General features: G+C 39.8%; 2 protein-coding genes across 4 annotated transcripts in view; one reads left to right on the forward strand and one right to left on the reverse strand.

The window, feature by feature from the left end:
- The window catches only part of LOC107981926, a 457,580-nt gene that overhangs the window by 78,915 nt on the left and 353,328 nt on the right, over positions 1-25,337 (forward strand). The window lies entirely within an intron of this gene.
- The window catches only part of LOC107981322, a 526,190-nt gene continuing 506,208 nt past the window's right edge, over positions 5,356-25,337 (reverse strand). For all 3 annotated transcript variants that reach the window (XM_031930377.2, XM_031930417.2, XM_031930447.2), the window contains one exon: positions 5,356-5,685. In XM_031930377.2, the coding sequence (XP_031786237.1) occupies positions 5,422-5,685 (264 nt within the window). In that variant the 3' untranslated portion in view covers positions 5,356-5,421. The remainder of the gene's footprint in view (positions 5,686-25,337) is intronic.

Here is a 25,337-nt window from a genome sequence, read left to right on the forward strand (position 1 = left end):
CGTTGTGACGAAGGCACGAACGCCGAGAGATTTGGACTATGTCCGATAGACCGATATCGTGAAGCGCATGCGCGCGCGTATTGAGATAGAGAACGCGAGAGAGAGAGAGAGAGAGAAAGGGAGCACACTCAGCAACTCGGCTGCGATAGCTACGCATCAACGAACACGGCGGGTGATTTTCAAAGACGACAAAGACGGGGTGAGTCGGTGAGCGGTATTTCGGAGCAACCAAAAGTGCACTTTGGCAGTTCCTGTTATTGTAGAGAACGACAAGCGAGAGTGAGAGCTCATCATACGCATCAACATAGACGCAGCGGGTGATTTTCAATGACGACGACGAGGTGAGCCAGTGAGCGGTATTTGGGAGCATCATAAAGTGCATTTCGGCAGTCCCTGGTAGAGAACGACAAGCGAGAGAGAGAGTTCCTGGAATCGGTCCGGCGAAAATCTGCACGTTGACTACTTAATAGGTATGTATGTATACAGAACAATGGCTAGTTCCCCACAAGGGATGCATGCATATATTCACATGTACTATTACATACGTACTCAGTCATACATACACACACGTATAAACATATATCCATGCAATTTAACCATGGTACATTACAACTGCAATATAAAGTTAACCGTATTTTCTACTTTCATTATTATTTGGATGCAATGCATAAAATTATGATATATTTGACTACAATTTCTAATTGTTTGAGGCCTCTTTCCTAGTTAAAACTAGCAAATGCTAAAGCGTTAATATATAGCTTTATATTTTTTTTAAAGTTGAGACGGCAGGCCCCACCTGGGAGATAAGAGAGTAGCAACAGATAACTTGTTTGGCGAAGGCAAGTTACCGACCAAGTGGCGCTAGTAGCCAAATGTAAACAGTCTACCTAAGCGCTGGTAGATGGCGGTGAGCATATAACACAGGAGAGAGGAAGCGACACGGGTATATAAGGAGCCCCAAAGCCAGCAGCGAGTATTAATGACCTGGCTCTCAACTGAATAAGTTGAAAAGGGTAGCTCTCGCTTCTTGCTCCGGTCTTCTCCATACCCAGTAGTCTATGAGCCCTAGGCTCTCGAAGAGTATGCATGCAGTCCACTTTTTTCTTCTATCGGTTCCGAGATCCGATATCGCATGTAAATATAAATCAAGAGTATATACGATTATGAATACAATATGACTATGGCTTAACCCATTAATCTATTATTATTATCCACTCCTTTCCAGCTAGACTTCCATCTAGCGAACCATTAAAGAAAAACGAACAATTGCATACTTTTAATGGTTATTTGGAAAATTTAGTAGCAAAATTACAAGAAATTACAGTGATTGCTAGAAAAAATTTGATCAATTCAAAAATGAAATCAAAAGAATAATATGATCGGTACGTAAATCCAATAGAACTAAAAATTGAAATGTATGTATAACATATGACTATAAATTACAATGGGAAACCAAAAACAGTTTATGTAAATAAATTAAGCCGTTGCCATACATGATTCTAAAATATATTTCTTTCTAGGAAACTTGCACACAATGATTCCTAAAATTATTTTAATTTTTGCAATTCTTAAAACAAGTCAAGCTATAGTAGGATTCGATTGCGGGGCATCTGATCCAATCATCACCACGTACTCTCTACTTGATTCGAGGGAGTGCGATTTCCATCAAGAAGATGTAAACGCGACCAATGCCACCATACAACTATTACAACTGGCAGAATTTAGAAAAGTAAGAGTAATACAATGTAAAATAGAAATTAAGCGTACGGTACATCATTGCGGAATGTTTAGTCACATAGGTGCGGTAGAACAAGGCGTACAAGAATACATTTATGATATAATTTATGAAAATTGCAAATCAATCCATGAAACAGGAATATTCAAATATAACAATTTTCACACTATAGCTAATTTGAAAGTAAACTCAACCAAATCAACAGAAATTAAATTGGCGGGAAGTATTAAGGGGGCACACCACCTTTGAAATTAAAATCAAAATTTTTCATTCAAAATTTATAAATACTTATATAAATGAACTAAATTTTTATTACTATTCTTAGACATAATTATAACATAATTTATTTTGATAGTTTTAGACCTTCTATATACCTTCTATATACCTCTATAATACCTACGTATACTAGGGAGTCCATAATTCACTTACCGTAAGATTCCAAAGGAACGAATGGACCAAATGAGCTCAAACTCTAGGATATTGTTTAAAAGTACATTAGTTATGGTATGAATGAGGGGATTTGGTTTAAATTTCATAGAAAAAGTTTTATACGCATATTACTGATTTTTTTATCAATTTTTGATTAATTAACTAACCCGGCCAGCAGCGGGAAATTCGATTGAAGTTTAGACTCAGAATCTCATACTCGTCAGAGTAATTAAACTGTCGTTGTCATACTCATCCCGTATAAAATATTAAATGAAATTATGTCTGTAGCAACTTTGCTTCCTACTGACCGAGATTTAAAAGGGATTAGAGGGTATGAGTGTTTCTCATTGTCTAAGAATCGATTTGATCTTGAGTACCTGTAGATAGCGAACGAAAGTCGAGCAGTCGTACCATACCAGGTATAGAATTGAGTTAGTATTTTCTCAACAATCAATAATAAATTAGTAATTGTTATCATAAGGTCGGAAGCGGAGTTGCAAATGAATACTAGGATGAATAATCTAAATAGTTTATTACGAAATTCAGTACAAGACTATTAAAGACGGACTATTTATGCAGTCTGCTTTTCGGTGTACCGCCCTTATAGGCCAGTTAAATTAGCCTTTAGAGACCCCATTTTCTGCAAAAATTCCTGATGGCAATTTTATTTGGTCAGGAACAGTATGTAGAACAATAATATCTGGAAAAAAGCCACCAATTTTGTACGCTTTTTTTGTATATTTTATTGATAGTTTAGGCATGCTAGTTTTGACTATAGAGTAGTACATTTTCATAAGCTATCAATAAAATAAAGTAATTTTTTCAAAAGTTTTTAACAAATTTCGGTTTTGACGAATTCTGTGTTTTGTTCCAATTTGCAAGTAAACTAATAGATTTAGAGGGTTTCTCTTGCTGACTTATCTGTAGATAATTTAATAATAAACAACTATTACTTCAAACTTTTTTCGCTAAAATCAATAGTTTTTGAACCACATTTTACAATAAAATTGCTATCAGGAATTTTTGCAGCGGCAAAATCGAATTTGACTGGCTTATTAGCTAGTTATCTAGAGACGAGGATTAAGCCAATGGGATTTTTACGGGATAGTTGTGTTGTTACGAGGGAGGTTCCTTTTCGGTGTTTTATGACCCGCTATTAGAGTTGTTTTGATAGCCGTTGACACCTGTCCCTTCAGGTGTGTGGTAGGTGATTCACCCTGTCGCGAAGTTGTAGAGGAAGTATGCTGGTTATCAACACGGCAATAGTCCCGTTGAATCATAGTATTCTAATTAATAAAATTTTCTAGAATATTGTTTTTAGTTTTCCACTTGAATTATTGCTGTATCAAGAGCAGACTAAACGTTTGGAAGGCGGCGCAGGTTGAACTTATTTAAATACTTTCCTGTTGTTTATCGATGACGTCTGCGCATACGCAAATATATGTATAAATAGCGTGAAGAATTGACTTCAGTGCTTATTCTGCTCTGGCCTTTGGAAGTGGTAAGATCGGTAAATCATAGATATTTTAAACGTTAAAATTTAGTATCAGAAACAAAAACGTTTGGAATACTGCGCAGGTTATCTTTTATATTATTTCTTATTTCAACTGTTTAATAATTCAACTGTAACGTGGTTGTGCCTATATTGACTTTATGGGTTATAATGGAGTTTGATTCGGTGATCGGTGAGACGGGTCTAAAATCGTTACCTTTAAGTCGATGCTATTGCACAAGGTTGTTAATTAATTCACGATTTAAATGAGATTTAATATAATATAGAATAGAATTGGATAAAATTGGTCACTCTTATTCATAAGAAATTATGAACTTGGAAAACTGGAGAACCGGAGAACGCCAAAACGGAATCTTTAATATAATAGGGGATTAAAATGCAACACAAACCATAAACTAGAACTTAAATATTATCCATAAAATTTTATACAAAATTAAAAACAATTTGCTGGTTTTAAGTAGTACAGCAGCACAAAGCAAAATATTTGATTGGAAATTGAACGGGTTCACGTGCGTATTTATCTAGAATTTCCAATTTATGAAGGATGCGAGGTGGGGTCCAAAATAAAATGAGGCTCTGGAAATTCCAGTCGCGGCGTAGTCATACATAATAAACAAGTATTTTATTTTTAAAATTTGTTTGAAAGTATTATCCCTTGACATATTGACTTAACCTACTATTGCCAGAATTAGGATAGTCTAAACTAAAAAAACGAATTAAGAAGGAAGAAATTTGAAACATTTTTGCAGATTAATTTTCTATTGTAAGTATTTTGTTGAAAGAGCAAATTTTTAGCAAAATATCACAACCATTAGAAAGATCTCATCAAAATCATTAAATTACGATGCTCATAAATAAGCATCAACAACATGTCAAGGAAAAAAAATCAATGAAAAACAAACGCAATTATGTTAAAAAGCTGGTTGGAAGTATAATAGGTCGCGGTGCTCCCAGATGGCACAGTGTACAAAGCTTATACTTGCCATCGGGGTGCTACTGTGTCCCTTGATATGAGTTTATATATCTTATGATTATTAGTACATTGTACAACAAGGGCCGAAAATAGGCCTTTCCAAGCGAGGATGATGTTACGGCGCCCTCGACTACCACTCGTGCTCAAACATCATCCGAGTCTGAAAAAGCACATTCGCCCCCTGTTGTTCACCGTGCTTTTTTTAACAAGTGTATAAGGAAGACCAGTTTTGTCGCTTATGAAATAGATCGAGAATAGAATTTTTCGAGTCGTCCACTACGGTGTGCGTGTATAGATGCATATATATATAAATCAAAATTTTGGAAAATGTTGAAAATTTTGGAAATCGTTTCTCAAATTTTCAACGATTTAAGCTTTAGTAAATAGATGGAAAAAAAAATGAATCAAGAGGAACGAAAATGGTTGTTTTCGCCCCCCTAGGGGCGAAAACGACCATTTTCGCTCATGTTGATTTCCGATTCTCTAATTATTGTAGGCTCATTCTACCTTATAGGGAGCGAAAATGGATTAATTTATATATGTATTATGACCAGGGACTCTTGCTCTACATTTTATCTGACGCTCGGAAAACCCTATTTTCGGTCTACTTTATAGGCGCCGAAAATGGTCTTTTTTATGCACGTGTTGTAAAAAATATTTTTAACGGGTTAACAAATTAGGAATTAAAAATAACCAAAAAATGTATACATTTTAACTGATTCAATATTGACAAATTTTTTGTATAATTGATGCTATTCATTCCGAATCATTCTATACACTTTTGTCTGAAATGTTGCTTCTTATACTGCTTCTACTATCACGTCTTTGAAGACCACGTATTACTCGTGAACTTCTCCCCGTATTGGATGAAGGTTGCCGATCACTTCCAACTCTTCGCAAACTTGAATCCCGATCTAGATCCTCTCTTCCACTTCCTTTAGCAATTGTAGGCCCACGAATATTAGTGTAAATTATGTAAACAGCAATGAATCCAACTGCAAACATTGCAATTCCGACTCCAGCAACTGTTCCCACCTACAAGAAAATATACAATATTGAGAACTAAAGTTAGAAAAAGAATTTGAAGTAATAACTAACTTAATAATCCTGAGAAATATATATATATCGGTTATTCTGCCATTACTTGCACATAACGCCAGTTTAAAAATGTACTGTAGGATAATCAACTATTTTTATTCTCAGAATTGCTATTTAACTGTGTGTTAGTAAATAAAACAAGTATATCTAATTCTTAACCACAGTAAAATAATTGTGTTAAAAGTTACTGATCTAGACTGACTCTACTTTGCCCGTTACTGAACTAACATTAAAGGGCTGTCGAAGAAGCAGCCGAACGGTATCGCCGCAACGTCCAAGTGGCGCTGCGGTCAGGTGGCAAAATCCCGTTTGAACAATAAATACAACAGAACCGCGTACTTTAGAAAAACATTGCTCTTTACCGCCCTGTCTTGTTTTCTAAAGTAATAGTAATTCGCGCAAAACATCGTATTAAGTACATCTTTTCGACTTAGTATTGGAATTACTTTACAGCAACCGAGCAACCAAACAAGAGGCCGTCTTGAAGTTATATACAGTCACCGTGCCTTGGTAGGTTATATCGTAATTCTAATACTACGTCGAAAATATGCACTTTACCATGTTTTGCACGAGTTACTATTATTACTTTAGGATAAAATGAAGGGCGGTAAAAAGCGATTTTGTTTCTTAAGTACGCGATTCTGTTGTATTTGTTGTTCAATTGGGATTCTGCCACCTGACCGCAGCGCCATTGCTCACATACCGTAAAGTCAGAATTATAAAGAGCCTATACAATATAAATACGTTGAATTTTAAGAGATAAATTTTGATATGGAAAAGCTTTTGACCCAACAAAAATATTTTTGAGAAGTTAAAAAAATAATAAGAAATCAGTTCCACGTTTATCTGCCAGACGATAAAGGTCGCTGCAATCGAATCAAAAGAACAACAAAAATAGAGCTTTTTCCTAGACCTTTTTTTAAAAGGTACATAATGGTCACTAAAATATTAGGTTTTGTGAAAGTGTACAACCAAATCTTTGTCTATCCAGCTCTTTCCGCCTTTACCTTCACATACCAGTAAGTCATCCCGGAGGAGAGTAACTCAGCTAGGAGGGACTGGACGCCTCCTCGTTGCCCGTCTAGGACACCGTCAAACGAGCTCGGTTCCCGGAGCTCCCCTCGCCACGCATTTGTATACGAAATCAACCCGAATGCATTGCATAAAATCGACATTGCACCAACGACTAACGTTCGTCATCGCCTCTAGCATCATCAAGGGATAGCCGTGGCGCGATACCCAAGAAGATAGAAAGAACGCTTGCACAAGCCCAGTTGCACTGCTGCAGGTTATAGTAGTCAAAATTAACTAATTTTTGTGATTCAAAGTTCCCTATAATTTATTTGAAATTCTCTGTTAAAAGTTTATTTAAATATTTATGTATGCTTCTTGATACTATACTGTAGCTGAAAAGGCTTGGAAAATTTGTACTTGAGAAAGGCAAGTGTGGCTTATCATTTCACTTATCCCTGGTACTGCGTACAGAGTAAATAAAAATATCTATTTTAACAAATCGTCAAAAGTTATTTTATGATTGTTTTTGATTTAGATTTTACTTAAAGCATAATAGACAGCAATAAAAAGGATTAGTGCTGTAGGTATGATCAAGCAGGTTTTTGAATCATTTCACGGGAGATGTTTAATGTTTGCAAAACGGTAGATATTAGATAATTGTCTAAAAATGCATAGTGTTGGTAAACTAATCGTAAAAGAATAATATTTAGTTTTAAGAACATCTACTTTTATTCAAAATATTATGTAACTACAAATAATTAATTATCTCTGATCCATTTCCATTTTAAATTAAATACTTTTATACAATGGTTTAGAAAAATGTGCACCTATTGTTTTCATGATATATAATATTAAGCTATTTTTTATATCTTATTTGCTACTTGATTTCGGATTTGTAAGGAGCACGCATATTTATATTGAAATTCATACATTCAAATAAAAAACCATGAAATAACTATTGATTAAAAATATAGATGAAGGTTATATTTTATATGAAGGACAAATAGTTTGAGTAGGACGTCAAGCATATACGAATTTAACATTATCTCAGAATCATCCAAATTTTTTATTCAAATTTTGTTTATTTTGGTTTTATGAGTTGCAGATCTCCATCAATCTTTTTTTGATAATCAACTAATTTTAACATGAATTTAATTTTCAATTTCAAAATCTAACTAGATATACTATCATGAAAAGGATTACTGTGGCTTGGGACCTACAACTGAGGTAGTCTGAACTGCTGCCACATGGTGAGAAAATTTTTAAAATCTGTTTTAAAATTAGATAGCTTAGGCTAGATTGAGCTAGAGGATTAAAAATTTACAGAAATCGAGTTTGAATTATATTGATTAAAGGAAATTTATTGAAAAGCTCACCCGACTACGTTTAAGGAAGTCCTTATGGTTAAAAATCTTCAAGTTTCAAAATAACACGAATCAGTCTAGAAATGTGCTAGCGAGATAAAATGTCATTTAAAATTACATTCTTTATTGTATAGTTTTGAGGAACAATATAGAAAAAGTCATTTGACAATTTTTAAAACGGTTTGAGTCCATGCCGCAGACTTAACACTAACAGGCCACCTTAAAACACCTTGAACGCGGACGAATGACCTTTTTAATAATTTTCATTTACTCTATATGATTCAAATTTTATTTTTGTAATGTTTTAATCGTCTAGCTTATTCCTAGCCCAAGCCGTATAATTTTAAAACAGATTTTTAAAAATCTCCCACTCAATAGATAGAAAAAAAAGTAAAGAGAGGGATAAGATACAAAATTCGTTAGCTAGACAAAGCTAGAATCAATTTAAAGAAGGTTGCGCTGTTTATTTATTCCAATGATTGAAATAAACAAATATTTTGGAAATTTTATGAATGCTCTAAAATAATATTTTTTTGATACGAAATTTTTTTACTAAATTCGCGCGATTTCACAAAAACACTAGTAACGTGGAATTATGTAATTTTAACAGTAAAAAAAAGCACGAGGAAGGAGATCGTAAAGATGAACGCTATAAAGATGACGTTGATTATTACGAAATGTGGCACGCGACACGAGAAAAAGCAAGGAGAAGCGCGCGAGAACAGCTTGTTAAGGACGCGGTCCTAGTCATTGCCGAAAGCAAGAGGTCAACAGGAAGCCCGTCTAACAGCCCAAAAGAGAAGAGTGGAAAAAAGAGAAGTGCGAAGAGATAACGACGTAAGAAAGTGGCGATGCAGCGTAAGAACCCTGTTTCAAGAGTCCCTTACAATGCAGCAGAGCCACCGGTGAAAGTTAGAGCTAACAAGAACCAACGGCTTGAAGGGCTTCTAGTGAAAGTGGGGCAAAACAAGACGTATGCAAAAGTCCTGGGAAAAATCCGAAAGGAGGTAAATTTGGACACCACTGAAACGATGGTGCTGGGAGCCAGGCAAACCAGAAGTGAAGACGTCCTCCTGAAACTGGGAAGAAGATCTGGCAGAACAGCGATTAATGCGAAAGTGGTAGAAGCAGTGCTGGGCCTCAGACAGGTGAAAAAGAAAGATCTGAAGGTCACCCTGGAAATAAGGGACATGGACTTGAAAGCTACGGATAAAGAGGTGAGAGCAGTAATAGGAGGAGCCTTCAAAAAGCCAGACAATGGCAGGAGGGTGATTCTATTAAGGCATAGCACGGGAGGCCTTAGAATAGCCATAATGATACTTGGCGAGAGAAAGGCCGAAGAGATCCTAGAGATAGGACACATTCGCGTGGGCCTTGTAAGTTGCAGGATCAGAAAACGTGTAGAGGTAGTGCGGTGCCACAAGTGCCTAGACTTCGGACACTAGAAGGATGAGTGCAATGGAGCAGATAGGTCGACCCTCTGCTATAAGTGTGGAGGAGTCGATCACTGCATGGCTGAGTGCCAGATGAAACCTAGCTGCTTCCGTTGCAAAGAGGATGGACAAAGCAAAGAGGACTGTAAACATGTAGCTGGCTCAGGCGGCTGCATTGTATTCAGGCGCGCCCTAGATAGGCTAACGAGGCTATCTGAATAATGCATGAGTGGTTTGACCGTGGCAGGTCTTCAGCTTGCTAGCCATAAATTGGAGGCTATCCTTATACATATATAGCCGAAAGAAAATGAAGACTAATGAATATACTGCAGCCTACATATGTAAGTGCAGATAAATGTGCAAACCACTAATATCGGTTGGAAGACTTTATAATTTAAATTTTATTCTACGGCCTATACAAATACACTGTATATAATTGTTTATATCATAAAATAATAATATCAATTATTATTTTACGGTCTCACGCAGATTGCAGTGATATAGGTACTAGCTCAGTTAGCGGACTTGGTTGAAGGGCGCGAGAGCGACAACACGTGTCTCGAGCGAGACCGACAGTTACGATAGTTTTGAGTGGGAAGAAGGTGAGAAAAAATAAAAAGCAAGCAAAAAAGGAGGAAAGATAAAGTGTAAGAAGAAGTGTGTGAAAGAAGCAAGAAGAAAAAGTGAATAGGAAAAGAAAAAGAGAGGAAGAACAGGAAAGAGGGCACAAAAGGTTAGAAAGTCACGAGTGTCATGGCGGACGGTAAACCGAAAGGAGCGGGAAACAGCGGAGAGAAGAGTGCGGCGAGCAAAGATAAGGAGGAGAAGAAAAAAGTATTAACAAGGCAGTCAACTTTAGAAGGCTTAGTAGGAGGAAGAAAAGTGACGTTCAAAGACGAGGCGGAAGTGAAGAAAGTGTGGGATGAATTAGGAGCAATGAAAGAACAGAACAAGAAAATGAAGGAGAAAATCGCGAAAGAAGGAAAGGAAAGAGATATAGAGATGAGGAAAATAGAAAGTGTAGTGAGAGAGCTGAAAGAAGAATTGAAAAGTGGAAAAGAAAAGATGGAGGCCATGGAAGAGAAAGTGGAAAGTTTGGAGAGCACGGTAGTGGAGCTGAACGAGAGGCTAACGGCGGCAACGGAGAGGCAGGCGGAGACATCAGCCGAGACGGGAGAGGAGCGGTTCGACGCCGGAGCAACAGAGGGCGCGAGAGGCTCCACTTGAAGCTTAAGGAGCGGGACGAGCATGCGGTCGATGCGCAGCGGCAGAAGCACAGTACGAAGCGGCAACAGCTGGGGCAGCGGTGCGTCAGATGCGTTCTCAGGGAGAGAGGTGAGTCTGATGAAGAAGATGTTATATGATAAGGATAGGGCGGAAAGAGCATGCAACATCGTAGTGAAAGGATTGGCCGAGCACATGGTAGAATTAGAAAGGTTGATAGGAAAGAAAGATGAGGTGAAGGATTGGGTAGAAAAATTAATAGAGGAAAAATTAGGAACAGAAGTAAAGGTAGAGACAGCGAGAATAGAAGGAGGGAGAAGTAGGGTAGATAGATTCGTAATTGCTAAATTAAGAAGCGAAGAGGAGAAGAGAAAAGTGATGAAGAATAAGAGCAAGCTAAGAGGGACGAACATTTATATAGAGCATGATTTAAGTTATGAGGAAAGGAGAAAGCAGGAGGAAATTAAGAGATGGTGCATGGAAAAGAAAAGGAAGGGATGGAATATAAGAATAGGAATAAGTAGGGTAGCAATCGACGGGCAGTGGATAAGGTGGGAGGAAGAAGATAGATTAAAAGAGATAGAAGCTGAAGACAACAAAAGACAGGAGAAAGTAACAAAGCAATTAGAGTGGATGAGGGAAAATAGAAAGGAAAATAGGTCGGTGGTAACAGAAGGAGAAATAGGAGGAGAAAAAGTGGACGGAGAAGAAAATTTCGAGTAGGCCAGAAATGGAGATCGGAACAGGAGAGGGAGGAAAGGAAGGTAGGAAGAAGAGAAAAAATTTTTACAAGTAAGCAGAAAGAAAATAAAGGGAAGGAAAAATGGAAAAAAAGGGAAGAGGAGAAGAGTAAGGGAGGGACAGGGGAGGCAAACACAAAGAAGCTACTGTTCTGGAATATTGCAGGGTTATGGAATAAGGACATGGATTTTTCGAGATACATCAAAGGGAAAGACTTCGTAAGCCTGTCAGAAACATGGGTGGAAAGAAAAGATATAGATAAAGTAAGAGATTTATTACCAAAGGATTTCGAATGGGAAATAGTAGAGGCAAAGAGGGCACAAAAAAGAGGAAGAGCAGTAGGGGGTTTTATTATAGGAATCAAGAGAAACTGGAGCAAGGAGGAGATAGTAATAGCGGAGGAAATAACAGAAGGCTTAATTAAAACAGAAATCAGGGAACAAAAGGAGATAGTAAAAATTTGGTCAGTATATAACCAGAAAAACACGGATAAAATAATAAAAAAATTGGAAGAGATAGATATAAAGGAAGAGGGGAAAGTGATAATAGGAGGAGATTTTAACATTAGAATAGGGGAAAAAGGGGGCTACATAGACATAGAAAACGGTGAAACGAGACATAGGAAAAGCAAAGACAAAAAGTGTAGCAATGAGTGGGAGAAAGTAGTGGATTTATGCGAAGAAAAAGGTTGGAAAATTCTAAATGGAAATAAAGAAGGGGACGAAGAAGGAGAATACACTTTTATAGGAGGTAGGGAGCAACGGTCATCGACTACATAATAGTAAATGAGGAGGTTTGGGAAGAGGAGTCAAGGTTTGAAATTCAGGAGAGCATAGATTTAGACCACGCACCACTAGTTTTAGAATATAGGAATGAAGGTCAAAAGTCAAAAGAGGAAGTAAAAGAAAAAGGAAAAACAAGGAAAGTATTGATATGGGAGGAAGAAGCGGTGGAAAAATACAAGGAAAAAACAAAAGAGCTGTGCAGAGAGATAGAAGAAAAGGAGGAAGATAGCATTTAAACAAGGTGGAAAGACACAAAGGAAATAATAATGAAAGCGTGGATTGTAGAAGAAAGAAGGGTAAAAGAAAGAAAACTAGGCTACAGGAGATGGTGGAATAGGGACTGCTCAAGAATGAAAAGGATAGCAAAGAAAGAGTATAAGAAGTGGAAAAAAGGGGAGAGTAATAATACAAAGTATAGGCTAGCTAGAATAAAATGGAGAAGGAAATGCAGGGAAAGATAAAAAATTTGGAATGAAGAACAAATGAAAGAATTAGAGAACATAAAAAGGGAAAGTCAGGTTTGGGATTACATAGGAAAATTTAGAAAAAAGAAAACAAAGAAAGGGATTAAAAATGAAATCTCAGAAGAACAATGGAAAACACACTTTAAAAAACTACTACAGGGATCTGGGACAAAAAAGGTAGGAGAAAAAAGGGAAATGATAGCAGAAAAAAAAAGAGGGAGAAGGTATTACGGCAGACGAAATTTTGCAAGCGTGGAAAGGCATAAAGAGGAGGAAAGCGCCGGGATGGGATGAAATCCCAAATGAAGCATGGATACACGGTAGTCAGGAAATAAAGGAAAAGCTGATAGCAATAATAGAAAAAATATGGGACGGTGGGGAGATCCCAGAGGACTGGAAAACGGGGGTCATAGTACAGATATATAAAAAAGGAAACGTAAACGAACCTAGCAATTACAGAGGAATAACATTGTTGCCGACGGCGTATAAAATCTATGCAGAAGTGCTAAGGAAAAGACTAGTAAAGGAAGTAGAAGAAAAAGGGTTATTGTCAGAAAGTCAAGCAGGGTTTAGGGAAAACAGATCGACAATAGATAACATTTTCACACTGGACCATTTGATAAAGAAAAGTAAAAGAAATAAAAATAAACTATACGCGTTATTCATAGACTTGAAGGCGGCGTTCGACACGGTAAACAGAAAAAAACTGGAAGATTCTAGGAGACATATGAGTAAGTAAATATATAATAGAGCAACTGAAGGGAATATATGAGGAAACCAGAGTGAGGGTAAGAACGGAAGGAGGAGTTACAGAAGATTTCTGGACGGAACTAGGACTAAGACAAGGCTGCGTGTTGAGCCCAATTCTGTTCTGCCTATATATAGGAGAGTTAGAGAAAGAGTTTAGGAAAAGGAATATAGGGGGAGAAGAGACGAATGGAGTTAGGATATGGAACCTAGACTATGCAGACGACATCGTACTTCTAGCACTGAATAGGGAAGCAATTCTAGACATGATGGATACTCTAAGAAGATTTTTAAAAGAGAGAGACTTAATATTGAGCACGGAAAAGACAAAGATACTGATTTTTAATAAAAAAGCAAATGAAAGGAAAGAAGTATGGAGATGGGAGAGAGATAGGATAGAAGAGGTAAGAGTATTCAAATATCTAGGATTCACGTTTAATAGGGAGGGCAACTATAAAGATCATATAAAGGAGATGAAAAAGAAAGGCCTAGCGGCAGTTAAGGAAGTATGGGGATTAGGAGAAAGGTCCTGCAAGTATGATATAAAAGTAAGAAAGATGCTATTCAATTATTTAGTCAGAAGTGTATTGGAATACGGAGTAGAAATATGGGGATGGGAAGAAAAAGTAGAATTGGAAAACATTCTAATATTGTATTGGAGATGGAGCTTAGGTTTAGATTTTTGCACGCCCAAGTACTTAATTCAGGAGGAAGCGAAGTTAACAAAACTAAAGGGAAGATGGGCTCTAAGGGCACTGAAGTACGAAGATAGGATAAGAAAGCAAGAAAACGGGAGACTAACAAGGATATGCTGGGAAGAAAAATTAAAGAACAGGAAAGAAGATGAGTACATGATGAAAAAAGAAAAATATTTAAACAATATAGGACTTAGCACGGTGGAGGTGGAAATTCTGAAAGGATTAGAAAATGATATAGGAGAAGAGATTATAAAAAGAGAAAAAGACTTACAGAAGCAGTGGCAAAGAGAGAAAATAGAACAGTCCAGATATAATACAAGATACAAAGAGATAGTAACGCTAGGCAGACCAGAGTACCTAAAGAAAGAGAACAGAAACATCAGGGAAATAGCTAGGCTTAGGTGTGGGGACGTGGAAAGTGCAAACAGATACTGGGAAACAGAAGAGAATAGGAAATGCAAGCTATGTAGGAAAGAACTAGGAACATTGGAACACGTAGTCGAAAACTGTGAAATAATTAGGAAATGGGAAACAGATACAAACAAAAATATAGTAATAGGATTAGAGCAACTGAAAGAGGTCTGAAAGGGAAGAAGAAATGAAGAAGTAGGAAAATGGGTAAAAGAATTAGAATTAGAAATAGAAAAAGAGAGACGGAGACAAGGGCAGACATAGGACACAAAATGGGGAAAGAAGGATAGAGGGTAAAATTATAAAAGGGCAGATAAACAAAACGTAAATAAGTTGTAAAAAGAGAAAGAGCGCAAAAGTAGAGATAAGAATGTAAAAATGCTGTAATAAATAGGAGGAATGAAAATGTAAAAATAAAAAATGTAAGATTGGAAAAGGGTATAAGTGTAAAAAAGGCAAAAATGTAATAAGGTACTTGTATAAAAAATGTAAAAATGTAGATAGAATATAGAAACTGTAAAATAGATGGTGAAATGTAAGATGTAAAATATAAAAAATGTAAAAGGTAAAATGTAAAAGATAAAAATGTAAATATGTATTGATGTATAATTGTATAAATGTATAAATGTATAAATGTAAAAATGTATAAGGTAACGCCGAAATTAAGTTAAGATAAAATAAATGTAAAGGTAATAAAGGTAATCGCAAACCAAAATGATAGGAGGGAAGAAAGAGGGGAGAGCATGGAAATATAAAAAAGGGAAGCGCAATACTGTAAATAGGGCAAAGATGGGTATGGTTACGTATTGCTACCGTTATGTAATTGCAAGAGTATAATAAAAGATTGTAAAAATTTTTGTAAAAATCAAGTCCATTTCTGGGCCATGTAAAAGGCTGAAATAAACCATTATATATACTAGCTCAGTTAGCGGCTAAGATAACCAAGCTATAGAAGATTAGAATAGTATAAGTCAACAGTAGAATCAGGGTAGCTTACCGCAAAAACGGACCGCTTAGATGTTATTAATGCCTAGGTTTTGGCTATATCAGCAGAAACTGCACAGTGACTGAAGATAAAAGTAAGCTTTGCTTTAAATGTGGAAAAGATGAACACAAAGGAGTGTAAAAACCAACCCAACTGTGTACTCTGCAAAGGAGGCACAAGTGGTAAAAGTGACTATGAAGCTGATATCTACGCATGCTCAGTTTACCAAGCTACAGTAGAAGCCACTGACAGACAAAGAAAATTAAAATAGTGCAGTTTAATATAAACCTATGCACGACTGCACACGACCTACTGAGCCAGTATATCCGTGAAATCGACATAGCCATCGTCTGTGAACAATACAGAGACCTAGACGAACTATCGCGGGATATGGACAGTACTGGTATTGCGGAGACGCTGCTTTCCAGGAAAAAATGACAAGACTCAATGAAGGATTCGTATACACTAAGGTCGCAGGTGTACACATTTACAGCTGCTATGCTTCTCCTAACGTGCTGATATAACGATTTAGACAACTGTTGGACCAGCTAGTGCAGGATACTGTGGGAAGAATACCGGCACTGATAGCAGACGATTTTAACGCCTAGGCAGTAGAATGGGACAGCCAAAGAACGAACAAAAGAGGACGATCGCTATTGGAAGCATTTGCCATCCTAGACTTGGTCTTAATTAACCAGGAATATTTTTACACATTCTAAAGAGGAGATGCAGGGTCCATTATAGATCTCACGTTTGTAAGCAGCTGCCTAATTGGCTTAGTTAGATCGTGGATAGTGAGCAATCATCACACAAAAAGTGACCAACAAGCGATAATAAAGAAGATAGGAATATCAAAACGGATATCCAACGAGAACAACGACAAAAAAAAGTCGGTTGAAAAACGAAGGATTATAATAGAAAGACATTTCTACTGGCTCCCCTTACGAAAATAACCTGCACACAAACCTACAGAACTTTTTACAAAAATTGTTGTATGCCAACATATAGATAATGTGCAGGATTACCCTGAGAGAAATGTAGAGGTGGATTAACCGGAAACTCCGGCAGTTTTTACCAAGGCGCTCAAGCAAATGGTTTAAGGTTGAATCTGCCTTAGCACTACCGCTGTTTTTACGTGGTAGTAAGCATAAGTATAAAAATTGAATATTTAATAAGTGATTCATTGTTTTGGCATAAAAATTGGTTTACAAGTCCTCAGAGTACAGTTTATCGTATTTGTAAATTTTCATGATCCCAAAGCAGAAGGTTTGCTTAGCTCTGATGAGCTTACGGCAACATCGGGTTTTGAGAGCAATGCAGGTCTACGGCTTTCAGATAAGCCAAGAGACTTTACAGGTATATCACATTGTACTCTGAGGGCTTGTAAACCAATATTCATGGCTAAACAATGCATTGATTTATATTTATTTAAATTTTGTGCTTCAGCATAAGTATACAAATTTTGAGGTTAAGAGGTTAGGTTGTACATATTGCAATACTTATTCTCAAACCATTCGCAAAATTTTTACAAATTCCATGAAACCAATAGGTCCCTTATGAATTTGTTACTTACTGTGATATGATATGCTAAAAAACATAAACATATAAGTAAAGCCTCACATGTTCGGCGCGGCTGATATAGCGCGGGAAGGAGCCAAGCTTGGACTACTGCAAACTCCGGTAGAATCTGCCTGAGTCCAAGGCTAAATCAGCTGTTGTCGTCCAAGGCTAATACTACAGAAAAAATGTACGGCTATTTTAACTCAGGAGCAATGAAAAGAAAAGCTTCTGATGAGACAGAGGTAGATGAGGAATCGCCCTGTAAAAAACTTATGGAAAGTGACAAAGAAACAAAAAATTCGATGACGCCTACAACTCCTACGACCCCCACATTTACAACGCCGAAGCAAGAAAAATCTCAATTAAGGGTAGAAAGTATTTTTGAAAATCAGCGATCATACACAGGTAAATTGTAAAATCATTTATAAACAGACAGAATTGAACGTTATTTCAAAAATACAAATATGTTTATAATTATTTACAGTTTATATTTATTTTCAATGATTGCATTTTTCATTGACTTTCAGATTGACGGTGCAAGGGCTGCTGAAGCTACAAAACGGCTTATTTTTATGCTAGCTAAATATAAGATGCCGTTATCCACAGTGGAAAAAGAGAGTTTCAAAAATTTCGTTAGCTATACGGCGCCTTTTTACAAAATTCCAAATAGGAAACAAATAACCAAAAAATGGAAGACAAGTATGAAGCACTTTCAAATTATGTGAAAGATATGTTTTTTAAACTAAATGATATAGTTTAAACCACAGATATCTGGATTGATACTGTAAATAACAGAAGCTATTTCGGTTTACGAAGCCATTTCATAGACAATGCTGCGTTAAGGTCGATTATACTGGCACACAAAATAAAAAAAGTTGTCTGCGCGAGAAATTAGACCTATCTATCTTTATGTTTTTCGGGTCGCTGAATTCGAATATAAGGTCAGTTAGGCCCCATCACGCCAGGGTCAAGGTCAGTTGGAGGTCAAATTAAGAAGAAAATGTTTTAAAAAATTAAAATGCCATATATTTATGTTTTTTTGGTCGCTGAATCCAAATCCGAAATCAGTTAGGCCCCATCAAGTCAGGGTCAAGGTCAGTTGGAGGTCAAATTAAGAAGAAAAGGTTTTAAAAAATTTAAATGCCATATATTTATGTTTATTTGGTCGCTGAATCCAAATCCGGAATCAGTTTGGCCCCATCACGTCAGGGTCAAGGTCAGTTCAAGGTCAAACTAAGAAGAAACAGTTTAAACCGATTAAAATGTCATATCAAAACTTTCCAAAAATGGAAAAAGATACCGAAAAATTGTAAAAAATCTTATTTAATCACATAATATCTTCCTTGTGTACAGAGAAAAGTTGCTTTCGTTTATATTTTTTTCTTATTTTGCATTTTTCCACTAGCTTAGTAACTCTCGATGTCTTTCTTTACTCCTTTTTTCTCTTGTAACGAACTCTTTTTACTTCAAATGACCTATGCAATTTGTTTCTTTTTCTCTTTTTGTTATTTGTTTTAATGTCTCTCTTCAGTGGCCAGCAAAAATTTGCCATTATGTTGACATTCCATCTTCCTTGGTATCGATTCTCCATTACACTTATATCTTGATGAAATCGTTCTCCCTGTTCTTCACTGACATCTTCTAGATTAAGAGGGAAGTAATCAAGATGGGAATGTAAGAAATGCATTTTATAACTCATCAAGCAACCCAAATTTTTGAAATTCTCCAACATTTGTTCAACTAGTTCCTGATAGTTTTCACTCTTTCTATTTCCTAAAAAGTTCTCACGAACAGTTTTAAAACTTTGCCATGCAGCTTTTTCTGTGTCGTTTATTTTTGTGATAAATGTATCGTCTTCAAATAGAGTACGAATTTCAGGACCATCAGAAATACCTTCTTTTAATTTCGCTACACTTATTGCGGGAAACTTTTCTCCCAAATACTGGAAACAATCGCCATCTTTATCCAGAGCTTTGACGAACTGTTTCATGAGGCCAAGTTTGATATGAAGTGGTGGTAGCAGATAGTTTGATGGGTCAATCAATGGCGTACGTATAATGTTCCTCGATCCTGATTCAAAATGTGTTCTAGTTGGCCATACTTTCTTAACGTAGTGATTTACCCTGTCTCTACTATCCCATAAACACAAGAAGCAGGGATTTTTAGTAAAACCTGATTGCTGTCCTAAGATCATGGTTGCAATTTTAAGATCACCACAAATTTTCCATTGATGTTCCAAGTACTTTATTTTTTCCAATACAATTTCTAAATTTTTATAAGTCTCTTTCAGCTTAGTCGAGTGAGCTATGGGAATGGATGCAAACCTGTTTCCGTTATGAAGCAGAACAGCTTTCAGACTTCGTTTTGACGAATCAATAAAAAGTCTCCATTCCTCGTCTTTATACGTATTCGGTTTTATTGCATCGACTAAACCTTTTACATCTATACAATATACCAACGAATTCTCTTCATCGTTCGTAAAAAAATTCCTAAATTCTTTTTCTCTATCTCGATAAAAAGAGGCCGTTGTTCCTTTTGCTAACAGATTTTTCGTTTTAAGAACTGACGCTAGATATTCTCCTCCATCTTTAGGTAATCCTAAATTTCGAATAAGATCACTTAACTCTTCTTGGTTAAAGGTTTCTGGAGCTTTTCTTGTACTAGCTGGCAGGTATTCTTCGTTTGAGGATTCTTCGTCAGATTCTTCTTCAACCTCAGAACCTTCTTCGTCACAGGACTCATCAACATGCATTTCTTCTACTTCGCCTGAGCGGTCCACATCCATGGGTTCGATACTAACAGTTTTATCCCTGACTTCTATTCTCACAGGTTTCACTACTGAAGAAACGTCTGCGTATACAATTTTAGATTTAGTAGCCGTGTTGAAACCTTTGGTATTAGTCATACAAAAATAGCAGTTATTTTGACACGTTGGAGAAGACTGTGACATGGTTGGTTTCTGCTCGCGCGTTATATTGGGAATGAGCCTTGCCAAGTTTCAGGCTGGCGCACAGGAACCACACATGCCGCAAGTATTCGTCGGATCGACGATTAGGACCAGCTCCGGCTAACTCAGCTTCTCCGTTTTGACGGACCGCGGAGAGTGGCTGGGTCCTTCTAGCTTGGCTCTATCGTGGGAGGATAAGTTTGGAAGCGGGGCATTATGCAAATGAAATAACACTTTGTTTACAATGATACTGTCGAGCTGGTTCCGCTCGGTCTGAATTTATTTACTCGACCCAGGAGCTATACAACCTTCCGACCGTCGCGCGGTTCGGGCTATTCGTCCGAGCCTTTCGCCCGCGTCTATGTCTTCAGTGTCGTGTTGCGTTCGGCGTAGTCGCAGCCGACAACATTTCCGCATGACGCGACTCTAATCTAGCTATCACACATCTGCGGGCGGAACGCGCTTCGTGCGCTGCGGCATTTACGGGCGCGAGAGAGAGAGTGAGAGAGCAACAGGCGCATATTGCGCCGACACTTACATTGTCGGATTCGGCGTCCGCTGTCGCGCCGCTGTCTTCCTGCTTGGACGATGTGCAGTCGGGTTGATGTTGATCCGGATCTTCTCGCCCGCTTCTTCTCGCCCTTGGTCGCCCGTTGGCCCTGTAGGTCGTCACTCGGGCTGGGATGGCCCGAGGGTGCCCTGGTGCTATGCGGCTCGCTCAGCTAGCCGCTCGCCACGTCCCGAGCGCCAGGCTCGTGCGCTCGCCGTCGAGTCCCAAAATCGAGAGAGCGTCGGCTCATCCTTCTCGCTTCGCTATCTCTGCGTGTCCCCTATTTCGGGGCTTTCGGCGCCCTCTCTCTCTCTCTCTCTCTTTCTTTCTATCGCTCGGCTATTGTGTGTCGCGGTCGGACTAGCGTTCTCGTATCGCGCTGGTCTTCTCACTCTCGCGACTCCTAGTACCTATGCTTCGCGTGCGGCTCCTGCCGCTGTAGTACGGTGTCACCGCGTGTGTGTGTGTGCGTGTGTGTATGAGCGCTCGCGATGGATGCGCCTGTGTGTGCTAGTCGCGAGTCGCTGTGACGTGCACATATGCACTGTCACAAGACCATATCATTGGTTTTGTAAATTTCAAGTTTCTTTTTGTTTTATCTCTTTCCCAGCGTATTACCATCATATAACATCTACTGCAAACTTTTTGTGGCACCCAGTTTACATTTTTATTGGCTACTTCAATACCAAAGCATGAAAGTTGGTGAGTCCTGTGACGAAGAAGGTTCTGAGATTGAAGAAGAATCTGACGAAGAATCCTCAAACGAAGAATACCTGCCAGCTAGTACAAGAAAAGCTCCAGAAACCTTTAACCAAAAAGAGTTAAGTGATCTTATTCGAAATTTAGGATTACCTAAAGATGGAGGAGAATATCTAGCGTCAGTTCTTAAAACGAAAAATCTGTTAGCAAAAGGAACAACGGCCTCTTTTTATCGAGATAGAGAAAAAGTATTTAGGAATTTTTTTACGAACGATGAAGAGAATTCGTTGGTATATTGTATAGATGTTAAAGGTTTAGTCGATGCAATAAAACCGAATACGTATAAAGACGAGGAATGGCCAGTATTATTCGTCAGAGATCGCAGATTTGGAGCGAGGCCGACCTATTCGACGTGACAGCCCCCTGAGACGGCTGGATCCCTTTCTCGACGAGGACAAGGTGCTCCGAGTCGGCGGGCGGCTCCAGCAATCCTCACTTCCTTGCGAAGAGCGCCACCCGATAATTCTTCACGGAGGTTGTCATCTCGCCCGGCTCGTGATCGGCTGGGCGCATCATCGGGCCCTTCATGGTGGATACCAATTAACATACGCTCACGCAATCCGTCGCGCCTGGATCGTTGGAGGGAAGAAGAACCGGGTCAAAGCACAGGTTCATGCGTGCATTGTTTGTGCCAGATCTGCCAACCGCCCCATGACCCAGATTATGGCTTCTCTGCCCGCCGCACGAGTAACGCCATCGAGGCCATTCAGCCGATGTGGTGTTGACTATGAGGGACCCTTCTCCATTCTTCGGTCCAAGGAACGAGGAATGGTCTCGACTAAAGGCTACGTCGCGACGTTCATCTGCTTTACAACCAATGCCGTCCATTTGGAGCTAGCGGGCGATCTTACCACCGAAAGCTTCCTCGGGGCTCTGACACGTTTCATCGCACGGCGAGGTCGACCTTCAGAGATTTGGAGCGACAACGGCACTAATTTCCGCGGTGCAGATGCTGAATCCCCCCCCCCCCCATCAGCTCCGCATTTTGGAGGGCTTTGGGAGGCCGGCGTCAAATCAGCCAAGACCCACCTGCGGCGAGTGGCCGGACCAAAGAAACTCACGTACGAAGAATTTTCGACGCTGCTCGCTGAAGTCGAAATGGTCCTGAATTGCCGTCTGATCTCCCCTTTCTCGGGCGACGTCGATGACTTGGACGTTCTTATGCCTGGCCACTTCCTAGTCGGTGGCCCGCTGAACACCATACCTCGGCGGAACATCGACGAAGCTGATCTTCCCAGACTGTCCCATGGGAAACTGGTTCGAGGACTCCGAGACAGCTTTTGGACCCGCTGGAGCCGAGAATACCTCAACACCTTGCAACAGCGCACTAAGTGGACCAGGGCTCAAGCCAACTTGTCTGTGAGAGATCTTGTCGTCATCATCGATGCCTCACTTCTGCGATCGAACGGCAAGTGGCCACTCGCCCGCGTAATCAACGTTCATCCCGGCCAGGACGGCCGTGTCCGAGTCGCCACCGTAAAAACGGCTGATAGTCAATACACCAGACCGATCGCCAAGCTCATTCGCCTACCCATCATCTTGTCACCGAGAGCCCCCGCCGCTGATTAATCTGCGGAAAACCACTCAACGTACCCCGTTACGGCGGGCGGCCTTTCAAACATCTTCAGGCTCATCGTTCCCGGAACGAGGCGGGTGGATTGTACGGGAGTTTTGCAAAAGTTCATTCGATCGCCAAGAGATGGCGCTCACTCCACCCGCTCCCCTCTTTCTCTCTCTCTCTTTCTCTCTCTCTCTCTCTCTCTCTCGCTCTCTGGTCCTGCGATCACGTGAGTACAACTGCTTTGCCTGCTATCTCCTGTTTTCACGTTCTTTTACTGCCGCACGCTGCCTCCGGGCGTCTTATTTTATAGAGTGTTGCACGCTACTAATTGCAAGCTTCAGGCCAATTAATAAATTGCTGGAGGCTGCACTTTACTCTTGCCTGCTTTTTCCGAGAACATCTGCCGTAATTTTCTAACCTCAAAACACCTCGCACGGTTTGGCTCTTTTCCCGCACGGCTTTCTCTCAACGTTTCTACCACCTGTTGCCATCTAGTGAGCAGACTGAACACTATCGCAGCGCCACTCAGTTTAAGGTCGGTAAACGCTCTCTCTTCTCTCACCATTGCTCCACCTAGAGGTCAGATCACCAACTACGGTGAGAAACATCGAGATGAGCACAATGAATGCGGGAAACGACGATGCGGGATACGAGACCTGCGGAAAATGCAAGAACAGCATTAAGAACAAGGCCCCTAAGAAATGTGATATATGTAACACACATTACCACTCCAGGTGTGTTACATTCACATTTTCAAAGGTCAGAGGTAAGGCGGTCCTGATCTGCGACGGCGCGATTTGTATGGAGGAAGTGGAGAGGGAGCAGGCCAAGAAAAGGCTCAACTCCTCGCAGCTCAATCTATCGCTGGCAGAGCCTAACTCTACATCTAAGCAGGCAACGACCAAGCCCTACAGTTCTGCACCACAATCTCGCGCCCCATCTCGAAATGGATCTCCTGCTCGTCAAACAACACCCTCGACGATTGAGAGCTCTCTTAAAAACATCCTAGAGGCTCTAACTGACATCCGCAAGAAACAGGAGGCATCCCTGAAGACTCAAAACGAGATGGCGAAGAGGATGACCGAGATTGAACAAAGGCTGGCTCCCCTAGAGCAGAGGCTCAAGGCCCATGATGACCTGCCGCAGCTTACTTCTCGCATTAATGATGCTGAGAAAAACATCAGTGTGCTTCAGGCAAAGCTAGAAGACCTGGCATCGAGAAATCTTGCTATCCCGCAGCCAACCAACAGCAGTAACGGCACACCTCACAACGGCAACTACGACGAACTGGCCCACCTCCGCAGGGAAATATCCGTCATCAAAAGGCAGCAGGAGCACACCAACAACGACAATGTCGTTGTGATTAAGGGACTCCGATACACAGAGGAATCCTCATTGCGGCTGCTGGCTTATGCGGTGCTCACTGCGCTGGACCCCACAGTTCTCCAACGGGACGTAGTAAGATCGAGGGTTATGGGAAGACTGGACACAGCCGCTGACAACTCAGCCAGAATGCCACCTCTTGCTGTCACTCTGGCGTCACATGCCCTCGCCTGCTCAATAATAGCTGCGAAGGCCAGAAAGCGCAAGCTCCACACAGCGGAGCTGGATGCAGACCTACTGGAGGAAGCGCGAGCCCCAGCTCCAGACCACCAGTGGCTAATCAACATCAATCCGCTCCTTCCCCAGAGGTGCACAAGCTGAGGGTCAGAGCGCGGATGGAGGTCAAGAGGAGGGAAGGATGTCGTACCTACGTGAGGAATGGCAAGCTCTACATCCGCCTCAACGACAATCGCGCCGTCGTCATCGAAACCGAGGAACACCTAGATTATTTTTTATCCCAGACACCACCAAACAACAGCAACAATAACAATAACTAAAATACATACACCTCATTCCACCCAAACCACCATCATCAACTTCATCGATCGCGAAATCTTCACACTCCAAGGTAACTCTGTCAGAAGGACTACGGGTCTGTCATTTCAATGCGAACTCTCTCACGGGGCACATTGAAGTGATAAGACTCTTTTTGTCTACTGTCCCACTTTTCACGTAATAGCTGTAACAGAAACCTGGCTCAATGATAAAATAACCTCGATTTCCACACTGACTAATTATACGCTACACAGACGAGACAGAAACAGAAACGTTGGAGGAGTGGCCCTCTACATCCACAACACGCTGACTGCTACAATAATATCTTCATCCGACGGGATCTGGACGGGAAAGCCAGGCTACCCGGAGTATCTCTTCTGTGAGATCACTGCGAAGGGAGTCGCACCTATTTTCGTGGCGGTTGTGTATCGGCCACCACACGCGCCCTTCTTACAAGAAAACAATTTC

This window comes from Nasonia vitripennis, assembly GCF_009193385.2.
Source record: "Nasonia vitripennis strain AsymCx chromosome 1 unlocalized genomic scaffold, Nvit_psr_1.1 chr1_random0003, whole genome shotgun sequence".
In the NCBI taxonomy this organism is placed as follows: Eukaryota; Metazoa; Arthropoda; class Insecta; order Hymenoptera; family Pteromalidae; genus Nasonia; species Nasonia vitripennis.